The sequence below is a fragment of the Citrus sinensis genome, chromosome 1 (genome assembly GCF_022201045.2).
Source record: "Citrus sinensis cultivar Valencia sweet orange chromosome 1, DVS_A1.0, whole genome shotgun sequence".
Lineage (NCBI taxonomy): Eukaryota > Viridiplantae > Streptophyta > Magnoliopsida > Sapindales > Rutaceae > Citrus > Citrus sinensis.
The window spans coordinates 12680085-12691679 of record NC_068556.1 but is presented as its reverse complement, the minus strand read 5'-3'; the positions used below and the strand labels follow the sequence as shown (position 1 = coordinate 12691679).

The window sequence follows — 11595 nt, the reverse complement described above, 5'->3', positions numbered from 1 at the left end:
ATAAGGGAATTTCATACTTTAATAAAATATGCAACAATCAAATAATGAAAAAATATAAATTTTAATATATCCAACTAGATAAAATATATTGCATTGAAGGTTTTTTTTTTTTAGCTTCTCCCTAGATTCTTTTATTGTAAAATTACTCTAAAGTACATAAAAATACTATTCATATGAATTTCATAAAAATAATGTAATGATATTAAAAGTAATCCACCCATAGATCCGAATTTATCTACAAGTTTGTTGTGGCTCTTATGAATTTCCTAGATACATGGATCTAAGAAGAAGCATTGAGGAGATTCTAGAGGTAAAATATTTTACTTTTTCTTTAATATTAGTAATTGCATATTATGTACTTATCAGTATATAATATTCTTTGTTTTTTTTTCTAATTTATTCTTTACCCTTTTTTTCTTAATTTTTACATGTTAATAGTTAAAGGCCTTGTGAAAATGTTGGTTTCGTATCAATTAGAAGTGAGAACTTGGAGTTGACGAACAAAGACAAAACTTTTGGATCAGTATATAATATCATTTTTTTAAACTAATTTATAGGGGTGTTCAAAATCCAATCTGATCTGCTCAATCTATCTTGATCTGCAGAAATCCAATTCATATAAATTTGATTTGTGTATTGGTGGATTTGATTGTACTGAAAATTTAAATATCCGGTAGTCGGTGGATTGGATGTGGATTTACTTCCATAAATCCACAAAAATCTGCGAATCCGCAAAAAAAATTATTTAATTAAAAAATAAAACTTGTAAATATAGTATTACTACTCACTAATAAATAAATAAGTTAAAATATAGTTATATTAATAACATATTATACGTATCCGATAATAATATAAAATAAAAATAATTAAATAAACAAAAATAGCTTCTTAAACAATTGATTTTCATAACTTTCGTTAATTTTCATTTATTGATCTAAACAAATGAGATTTTTTTTCACTATTTTATATTTTAAAACTTTGAATGTATTACTCTACCTTTATTTAAACAATTAATTTAGTTAAATTTTATTCAATTTTAAATTTGATCGATAGTAAAATTATATTTATATAAGATTTTTTTATTTAATTAGTTCGTGGATTCGACAAAATAAAAAAATTTAATTTACAAACCAATTTACAAAATGATAGATTGGATATGGATTGGGTCAAATCTGCATTTGATCCGCAGACATATGAATTGGATTTGAATTGAATTTAATCAATCCGTGTATTAGATTGAATTGAAAATTTATAATTTGTAAAATCATGGATCGGATATGAATTAATGTTCAATCTGCAAAATTCGTTCCGCAAACACCCCTACTAATTTATTCTTTACTCTCTCTTTCTAACTTTTTAAATAAATTTTTTATATGTGAACAAAAAGTTAAAGATCTTGTGAAAATAAAGGTTTCTTACCCATTAGAAGTAAGAATTTGGAGTTGAAGATCAAAGACAACTTTTGAATGTTTTAGTTTAGTATCATTTCTAGCTTAAACTTTTGGCTGTTTTGTTATTGAAAAATGTTAGTTAAGACTTGATATATTGATAACACTATACAAAAATTTTCTTTTTCTTTTTAATATGCGGTAACAATGGATTAAATTTTCATAAAAATGGTAATGGAAATTATGATGTTAATGGGGTAGGACATTTGGAATGGAAAGAGACTTGGAGCGATTCAGGATTGGTCCTAATTTTTATCCTGAATACACAAACAGGAGGAAATTCATACTATATTAAAATCTTATTTGACTATTCGGGATGGATTTTATTTTGAAATAAAAAAAAGAGAACCTTTAACAATCCTCTAAAATTTAAATAAAATGACCTTTTTAATTTTAATTTTTAAAATACCCAACGCCAAGTTACGGACAACTGATTTTTTTAATTAAAATTGATTAATTCTTGTTTAATAATACTATAACACATTTTCTTTCAAATAAACTTTTGTTTTTATAAGGCCTCAATTGCCATATACACAATAATAATAAAAAATTAAGATAAAAATTTAAAAAACTAAATGACTAAATTTTAACTTTAATTTTCATTTTAAAAATATATTAAAATAGAGTTTAAAATGTGAATATATATATATATATATATATATATATATAAAATTCTTAACTACAATTATCCTCATTTTTTTCATGCAGATACGCTATTAAATCCTTTGGTTTAATAGAATCAGTAGTTAACTATAATGACATGATTTAATAGCATGATTTTATTAAATAATATGATTTCATAATATGTTTGCATGAAAATAAACGAGGGCATCGACATGAGTAAAGAATTATATAGGTGTCCTCATTTTTTTTTGTTGGGACGCGCTATTTTAGCACATGACTTAATAGTTAATTAAAGTGATTATTAAATTTTATGGTTTAATTGTTAATTGAAAATTGATTTTATTAAATTGTACGACTTAATGGAGTGTGTTGATAAAAAAAAAAACGTAAAAAAAATAACGTATTCGCACTGAAAAATTCATCATATATATAAAAATTTTGATTAAAAGAATTAGAATAGGGAAGTGTTAAACAGCACCACTCTTTTTAAAATCAACTCGGACAATTTCTTCCTCGTATTTTCACCAATCAGAAATAACCCAACGGGAGCCTAGCGGGCCGTTCAGAGTCCATAGAAAAACACGAGGAATCTTTATTGACTTCAAACACCTACACTAGACCCGTCCAGGCATCAGCAACCGGCAAATGGCTTGTCCGTACACACAGTTAACCAGTCAACACCCGGTAACCGGTAGAGAGAGAAAGGGCAAACTGGCAAAGCTATATACACAGTTAATCCTACTGAATTTAACAGTATCCTATTTGCCATTATAGCCTGTTACCCCCATTACTATTAAGCCAGCCAGCAAAGCAGCAGCAATTGCAAGCAAGCCCTCTGTTTCTCAGTTTCTCTTTTCTTTTGCTCTTCCTTTTATTATTAATGAAGTTTAAAACCTAATCCTTCATTTCGCTTATGATTAAAGGTATTTTCTTTTATGTGTGTATATATAGTATCTGCATATATTCTAAATTTTCTTAGTTTTATTATTTAGTTTTTGTTTATTCTTTTTACTTCCGATTTTGGCAGAGAATCTCTGATGGGTATACCTGTAACTTGGCATTAAAGTGAGTGAGGGAGTAAGCTTCTCGATGCTTGCGCTCGGATTTTGAAGCTGTGAATTCAGAATTTACTGCCACTACAATTCCAACATGTACTTCTCACCTTCTTTCTCTTTTCATTTTGTAGTTTCGTTTAAAAATTTTTGGGTAATAATTAGGCTTGAAGCGTAAGCAGAATCCAATTCTGAAATCAAAATCTAACAATGCACAGAAATTGAGTTGGAGAGTAAAAACTAGAAAATGCTGACGTGCATAGCTCGGTCGAAGCAACCGGGGGATGACTCACTTAGTCAACCCGAGGACTCTGACTCATCGACCGGCAGCGGCAGTACCAAACAACAAGCCATCAAATCTCTCACATCTCAGGTAATTAATCAAGTTAACATGTTATAACTCAACTCAGTCAGCCAAATTTCGTTTTCTGAGTGTTTTGTGTTTTGGTAATTTCAGCTAAAGGACATGGCGTTAAAGGCATCAGGAGCATACCGACACTGCAGCCCATGCACGGCTCCTGGTGCGGCTCAGAGTCGACTCAAGAGTAACTCGGGAGAGTCTGATGCCGATTCGGACCGGTTCAGGTGGTCGTACAGAAGGACCGGTAGTTCTAGCTCCACCACACCGAGGACCACTTGGGGGAAGGAGATGGAGGCCAGGCTTAAGGGAATATCGAGTTCGAGTGGCGAGGCCACTCCGATAAAATCGGTGAGTGGTCGCCGTGTTGACCCGGTCGTGTTCATTGAAGAGAATGAGCCGAAGGAATGGGTGGCCCAGGTGGAGCCGGGTGTGCTTATTACCTTTGTTTCTTTGCCACGTGGAGGCAATGATCTTAAGCGGATACGCTTCAGGTATGCTCAGTTTCATATTAACATCATGATTAAAATCTGACGGTCAGAATTGTGATTTTAGTAAAGTTTCTTTATTACGTTTTTGCACCGTCACTTGAGAAAGTGTGGTGGAGGTGCTCGTGCTAATGAATTGATTGGATGTTGGGTGTTGGGTGTTGTTTGGATATTTTTATTATTACTTTTGATTATTGGTAAAGATTTCAATCGTTAAAAAATTAAAATAGGAAAAATGACTTTGTTGATATGTATATGTATATAAAAGTATATATATTTTAACACGAATTATGTCTAAATGAAATATATTTGGATAATTATAGCAAAAGGGTATAATAGTCTTAAAACTTGTTCATTTGGTCATTTCTAAAAATAATAAAGTATTTTTATTATTACTCTTGATTATTGGTAAAGATTTCAATCGTTAAAAAATTAAAATAGGAAAAATGACTTTGTTGATATGTATGTGTTTATGTATATAAAAATATATCTATATTTTAACAGGAATTATGTCTAAATGAAATATATTCGGATAATTATAGCAAAAGGGTATAATAGTCTTAAAACTGGTTAATTTGGTCATTTCTAAAAATAATAAAGTTGGTACCTCCGTTTCCACCAAATTTCAAGGGTATCTTTGTCTTCTTCCCTTGAAAATAGGTAGAATCCAAACGCAACCTTAGAAACCGCTGTGGATGTGAGACCGTGGACCTACATGTACAGTAAATATCACGCCTTATGAAAGCAATCCGGAAAAAGTCCAAAAGGGGAACTCACTCTCTCATTTTGCCTTATTAGTGGTGTGTGGGGGCAGAATTGATTATGCTGGGAAGCTTTTTTACTGAGCTTTGTCGATTTGTCGGAGAAGACTCTCCCCTTTTATTTCATTTCAAAATTTCTTCACGCCTGATTCTCCGTGGCATTGTCTCCTTGTGACCAATTTTTGTCATGTTACTTTGCAATAATTTAAGAATGCCCCAATCTCCCTGTCACTCTATAAACTCTCTACAAGACAAAATATAATAACCGAATGGACCTTTCTTGTTTCTTATGAGACAACGACAGTAGTGCATCCAAAATAATTTCGTTATTTATATCATTTAAACTTAATTTTTCCTTTTTAAATGGCTAGTCCAAAAGCAATTTGAAGTTTGAATCCTCTGTTATTTGCTTTTTCAATGAAACAAGGCCAGTGATTGATTTATGAGCAGTTTCATTCGACCTTTACCGGTTGTGGATATAGTAGATATCCACCGCTATTTGAAGTTCAAATAATCTAAGCTAATGTTGCACATAAAATGTTTGATGTTACTTCTATTGCTGGGTAGGTTTTAGCTTTTGAATGCTCTTAAAGTAAGACCGGTGACTCCTTTTGTAAAAAAAATGACTCTTGTCTAATTTAGTGGCCCAAAGCGTTTAACGGGTTCAAACTTCACAATGATAGAGATCAGGTTTCAAGAAGCACTGGGCACGTGGAGAAATTTTAGACAACTTAGACTCAATTGATTATGCAATTTGTATGTTGTCAAAGCTCTTAGATTGTGGCCTTACCTTAAAAAATGTTATTTTTCATTCATCTACACAATTTCAATCAAATTTTGTGCTTCATGCTGATGTCATGTTGCATTATATTTTTTTTTTGCTTTTTTTTCATCATTCTATGGCTGCATAATTTTACTTGCTTAACTTTTATATCATATAAAGCACGTGCCTCATGCTTCATGCAACTACCTCATGTTTAATAATTAATCTAAGTTGTAGTCTGTTTTGTTTCATTAGTCGAGACATGTTTAACAAATGGCAAGCTCAAAGATGGTGGGCTGAAAACTACGATAGGGTCATGGAACTTTATAATGTACAGAGGTTTAACCGCCAAGCTTTTCCACTACCAACACCACCAAGATCTGAAGATGAGGTGAGCTCTGAGCCTAGTTACCTAACAAAACATGATGATTGTTAAAATTTTTAAAATTAACACTGTCTTTAAATTTCTTCATTGTCATTTAGAGACAGATTTGGTGGAGGTTGGTTGCCAACATTTAGTATCTGTCAATTTGTTTCACCTTTCAATAACACCCCATTCTACTGCTGACAAAATTTAGGGCAATGTTAAGTCGCCTCAATGTAGTAAATGGGGAGTTGTTATAGAGTTGCTATTTCAAGAATCTGTTCTTATCGATTCTTAGTTTTAACGATTCACTTGTTTTAATTTGCTGCAGAGCTCTAAAATAGAATCTGTAGAAGAGAGCCCTGTAACACCGCCGCTGACCAGAGAACGCTTACCTCGTAACTTGTATCGTCCAACTGGGATGGGAATGGGATACTCATCCTCAGATTCGCTAGATCATCACCCAATGCAAGCACGTAATTACTATGACTCTGGTGGCCTCACATCTACCCCAAAACTTTCCAGCATCAGTGGGGCCAAAACAGAGACATCATCCATGGATGCCTCTATTAGAAGTAGCTCGTCAAGGGATGCAGATCGCTCGGGAGAACTATCTATCAGTAATGCTAGTGATCTGGAGACTGAATGGGTTGAACAGGATGAGCCAGGAGTTTACATCACCATCAGAGCCTTGCCAGGGGGCAAAAGAGAGCTCAGACGAGTCAGATTCAGGTGAGAGCTTCTGCTGCAAATTTTATGATAATATCTGAGGAAGCATATCATGTGAAAGTGCTATGGCACAGAAACTGTAGAAAATGTTTTCTAGTTCACATAGTGAAATTGTGATCACTGCTCCAGATGTTTGCACCATGTGACAAAAGAGCTTGAATACCTTTTCAAGAAATTTAGAAAAATGACATCCTTCAGTGGATTGGGTTCAACTTTAGGCAGACAATCCTGAATGTACTCAAGGCTAATATGAGTGCAACTAATTACCACCTGCCTCTGCCTGCCTAGTTCTGGTTACACTCTTACTTTCTTATCTTGCTGATGTAATTTTAAGCGTGACTCATTTTAGCGAAGAAGTGTGTAGGTCTCCAATTCTTATTATTTTGTTAATCAGATTTTATGTTTGCAATTCTATTGACTTAATCTGCTGTTCTGATGTATGCAATTATGATGCAGCCGAGAAAAATTTGGGGAGATGCATGCTAGACTGTGGTGGGAAGAGAATAGAGCAAGGATACACGAACAATACTTGTAATTGGCATACATATCTGCTGCTGGTTTTTTCTACATTTGGGGGTGTGTCTCTTTTATTTGTTCTGAAATACTAGTTGAATCTTTGCTATAGAGATTTGAATGGTGCTTTGCTAGCACCTCTCAATCCTTCAACAAGTTGGAACTTATGAAGTTTCTTCACTCGGTAATTGCTTGAGAAATTGAGATGAGCCTCATGGGATGCAGGTGGTGAACTCAATTTATAGTAGTATTTTTTTTAACAAGTATTGGTGGGTAAAGAGCATCAATTGTATTTGGAGTTTGTTCAATACATATCAATGGAAAAAAAAGAGGGTACTATCGCCTTTGCTACCTCAATAACCATGACATACTGCTGTTACACGAGATTTATTGTGCTTCAGCTTGAAATTTATTTTACTCCATTAACATGTTATTCATAAAATCAAAACTCCCCAATTACGAACATAACTTCTACTTCTATCATATTAATTAACCGCCTTCTGCTCATCTTTTATTTTTCTTTTCAGCATTACAGCCATATCTCGCATCCAGCAAAAGGAAAAAGTGGGGAAAAGGAAAATAAAAAATTCAAAATGAGTTCAGATTCAGTCATTTTAGAAGTGAAATCATTATAGCTACGTACTTTTAACTACAGATAAAATGTCATTAATTAATTGATAATGCTCAGATCATGAGGGATCTAAATTCTATACCATATAAAGTTGGAGAAAATCTTGCTGGGCTGAATAAAAAAAAGTTCAATTATGTTTCTAATTTCTCATTATGATAGTCACAACCATGGCTGCTTTAATTCAAAAATAAATACTTATGTCTCCAACAGTGTCTTAAACAGCGCTTGTCATTATCCTCTCTGCTGACGATAAAATTCTAGCATTTTATTATTCGCAGTCCTACATCCACAGTCCAACATCCAAAGTATGAAAGTAATACGATCGCTGGTTTGGAATCATAATAAATTGTTCACTTTGAAATCACAATAAATTATACACAAAAGTGAACAAAAGTACTGAGATAGACTAGCAGATAAGACTTTGCAATCCAAGATTGAGAAAGAGCATATCTACTGGAGGCATTAACATATCCCAAAAAGTAATCATATGCATGCACAATATTGTGAATAAAATAACTGAAAAGCAATACATTGAAATCTCGAATTGTCTCAAATCCACATTGATAAACGCTGGCAGAATTTCACAAATATATTACATCGCTCAAATGAACCCTAACTTTCTATAGTAGAGCCGATGTCCATATTATACACAAGACAAGTATTACATTCTCCTCAAATTGTCTAACCTGGCTTGCAAGTCACTATCTATCCCACCATCATCGTTTCCTGTTGCTTCTGCTTGTGCGACTTTACCCTTTACAGCTGGTGCGGCCACAGTAGATGATGGTGCATTCACAAGCTGTGAAATAAATTACACAAAAGGAATTAATATTATTATAACTTAACAGATAAATTTCAACTAAAAAAAAAAGCCTAGCATGTCTAAATCACCAAGCATGTTAATACCTCTTGATTGATGTCAATTCCAATCTCATCAAGAACCTGGTTCACGAGTTCTTCTGTTTCTTCCTCTTCATCATCACCTTCCAAAGCATCGTCAATTGCATCACCCATGACCTCAGTCACCATTTCCATCTTCTCATTCTGCCTCTCAAATTCTTGCATAATCTTCTGCAGTGAAGGCAAGTTCATCTGTCTATTCATCTGGCCCATTGCCTTTGTCACACCTTTCATAGCTTCTCCCATTGCTTGTGTCGATTTCAGTGTCTAATTATCAACCATTAAGGGAAAATCCAATTTTAATATAATATGGAACAACTATAAAAAGTCAATAGGTTTTTAAAGTCAAACCGACTGCAATCTTGGGCTCAAAAGGAACTACAATACACAGTTTCATTATCAAAATCAAGTTTATTCATATGATTATCCAGAGTACTTCAGATAAGATTAAGTGTTAGATACATATTTCTTCCTCTTTCAAATTCTTAGTTTCAGTATTTTCACTATTCGGGGTATTCCATCAGTCTGAAATACAAGAAAAGAAACATATCCTAAACTGTCAAAGTAATTAATCTACCACAGTATCTCATAGCAGTGCTGAAAACATAACCAAAACAATCTAAATTAATTTGAATTTACTGCCATAATACAGCATTGCAGGGAAATAATGCAGAAAAGGTGATGTCATTTGCACATGAAGAAGCCAGAATCCCTTTATCATCTAAGAATACTGACTCTATAACTCACCAAAGCGACAATATGGACTCTATAACTCACCTGAACGACTTTGTGAAGCACTTGCATGCCTTTCAAACTGGCGTGCTGAATGAATTACTCAAAATTTATGTATGAGTAACATTTCCAGACTAACCAAAAAGCAGATTACAAACTTCTGAACCCAGAAAAGGTCTAATGGCTACAGAAATAACCAATCTCTTATGTTTAATTTCCAACACAATTAACCAATCCTTAAGATGTCTAAAACAGCTGCCTAATGTCTGTTACAGGGAATGCAGCTACTTCCATCTATAATCTAAGCAGGACATGATGATATAATTTCCATACATCACAATGACAATTCAAAAAAAACAACCGCAGCAGGACTAAAGCTTTTTTAAGTGACAAATTGCAGACGTGTATATCTTCCATAAAAATGAGAGAGCATTAATAATAGAAAGCAAATACACCTGAATTCGGAGAGATACACCCTGGAGTTGGGATTTAAGCTTATAAAATTTTTCTATCTGATGTCGTGTTCTGATAAGGTCTTTTGCCATCACCTTCACAGCTCCCTGGTACAAAGATTACAGCAAATAAGAATATATTCATGTTAGGTGGCCATCAACACTAGACTCACTAGACAATGTATATACATCATATCTAATAACTTCAGAAACCAGCATAACCAATGATAGTATAGTTTAAATATTGACCAAAATCTTCCCAATAGTAATGTGAAACAAATGGAAAAATGTAATGAAGAATCATACAGAGGCAGAGGATGTTATGTTCGCAAGTGCAAAAGAGAGTCCAGACCAGAATCTCGTACGTCAATTGACAGTGTCAATAACAACCAGCACGAATTAAATCAATTGGAAATATTAATCTAAAATCTAGGCAGAAGCCTTCTAATTTCAATTTAATCGCATTCAGATTAACATCTTCTCCATTACACGACATATATAGCAACTAAAATGATACAACACAGACACAAAAATAATGCAAAAAGCATGCAAAATTACAATCTGGGATACACCCAGAAAGAAAATACATACGCACTGATAAAATCTAAAGGCAAAAGGGACTCACCATCTGGCCTTGTTTGGCAGATTTCTTAATTTCAGAAATAAGTTTTTTCTCCTGGGTTTGTAGGCCCTGTCTCTCCCTCTCAATTTCTCTGATAGACTTATCCAGCATCCTCTTATTTTCCCGCAGAAGTTCTATAAAACCCACAAATCAATAAGAACCCACATCCATAAATTGACGTTAATTTGAAAAACAAATTAAATAATTGCAAACAAAACAAACGAACCCGCGGGAGTTTTTCTCTTGCCGAAGAGGAAACTCATGACGATGATCAAACGACTTCGATCTCCGATCTGATGATGATCTGATCTGAAGGTATATGCTTTTAAGCTTCAGTCCTCTTTCAATTCAATGGTTTTGTTGATCGTCCAAAGTCCAAACAAACAAAAACAAGTTGCTTACGCGGCATGCTAATTGCAACGCGGTGGGTATTGGCTACAGAATACAAATTGGTTAAGGAAAAGGGAATGACAATTCTACTCTTTGTAGTGTTGAACTATTCGCACCCCACTCCAAAAATTACTTAAAATCCCTTAGGCTTTTTGAACTGACAATTCTACTCTCCGCACCCATTTCTTTACACACCCACGTATAGAATTTAAAAACTAAAATTATACTCTATTAACCGATCGAAATTCCAAAAATAACCCTTATTCGTATCTCCACTAATCTTCTACTTTGGTTCTTCCTCACTATTTTTCGCCCATCCCTCTGTTGCAGCAGTGTGGTGTAAAAAATCCACCACCATCCTATCAGAGGGAAAAAGAAAAAAAAAACGTCAATCTAGCTTAGTGTTGACCTTCCAAATTAATCGTCTATTGCTCTTCATGAAAAGTTTTATATTACATCTACGGTCATAATTACCGCAGAATCATATCAACTTAAAATATGTTTGGTATGGCAAAGTTTGACTTTTATTTTCAATTTAAAATATATAGTAGATACTCAAATGAAATCATGAATTTTAACAAGTTAAAAATCAGGTTAGTTATTTAGATCTTTAGGGTTTATAATTAAGGATTATTTTTTTTTTATATGGATTGGTTTGGTTACATGGATTCATCTTAATTAATTCAATCAAACTCAACTATTAAGCAAGGTTTGTAAAAATTTATCCAATTATAGTAATCTAGGAATGACAAAAAGCGGGCTTGGGCC

The 11595-nt window shown here is 33.4% G+C and overlaps 2 protein-coding genes across 3 annotated transcripts; one reads left to right on the top strand and one right to left on the bottom strand.

Moving 5' to 3' along the window:
- The first annotated feature begins 2599 nt into the window (after positions 1 to 2599).
- Positions 2600 to 7466, top strand: LOC102610534 (protein Brevis radix-like 4). Of its 2 annotated transcripts, none has more exons than XM_052434972.1 (7): positions 2600 to 2995; positions 3100 to 3223; positions 3343 to 3497; positions 3582 to 3976; positions 5732 to 5885; positions 6190 to 6590; positions 7044 to 7466. In XM_052434972.1, the coding sequence occupies exons 3-7, from the start codon at positions 3372 to 3374 to the stop codon at positions 7120 to 7122; spliced, it is 1155 nt and encodes a 384-aa protein (XP_052290932.1). In that variant the 5' UTR covers positions 2600 to 2995; positions 3100 to 3223; positions 3343 to 3371; the 3' UTR covers positions 7123 to 7466. The 2 variants fall into 2 exon arrangements, with proteins under 2 accessions (XP_052290932.1, XP_006490815.1); XM_006490752.4 differs by having other exon boundaries at positions 2614 to 2995; positions 5750 to 5885.
- Positions 7467 to 8232: 766 nt separating this feature from the next.
- LOC102610845 (vacuolar protein sorting-associated protein 2 homolog 1) lies at positions 8233 to 10884 on the bottom strand. Its single transcript, XM_006490753.3, has 5 exons — positions 10664 to 10884; positions 10441 to 10571; positions 9819 to 9923; positions 8638 to 8898; positions 8233 to 8530 (listed from the first exon to the last, which is right to left on the bottom strand). The coding sequence occupies exons 1-5, from the start codon at positions 10698 to 10700 to the stop codon at positions 8393 to 8395; spliced, it is 672 nt and encodes a 223-aa protein (XP_006490816.1). The 5' UTR covers positions 10701 to 10884; the 3' UTR covers positions 8233 to 8392.
- Positions 10885 to 11595: the final 711 nt, after the last annotated feature.

Bases quoted from the DNA above. Each gene is read 5' to 3' on its own strand.
- LOC102610534 (XM_052434972.1), top strand. From the start codon at position 3,372: ATGCTGACGTGCATAGCTCGGTCGAAGCAACCGGGGGATGACTCACTT. The intron at 3,498-3,581 runs GTAATTAATCAA...TGGTAATTTCAG, and splicing joins TCAAATCTCTCACATCTCAG to CTAAAGGACATGGCGTTAAA. The intron at 3,977-5,731 runs GTATGCTCAGTT...TCTAAGTTGTAG, and splicing joins CTTAAGCGGATACGCTTCAG to TCTGTTTTGTTTCATTAGTC.
- LOC102610845 (XM_006490753.3), bottom strand. From the start codon at position 10,700: ATGAGTTTCCTCTTCGGCAAGAGAAAAACTCCCGCGG. The intron at 9,924-10,440 runs GTGAGTCCCTTT...TCTTTGTACCAG, and splicing joins CTGCCAAACAAGGCCAGATG to GGAGCTGTGAAGGTGATGGC. The intron at 8,899-9,818 runs GTGTATTTGCTT...GTTGATAATTAG, and splicing joins GTGTATCTCTCCGAATTCAG to ACACTGAAATCGACACAAGC.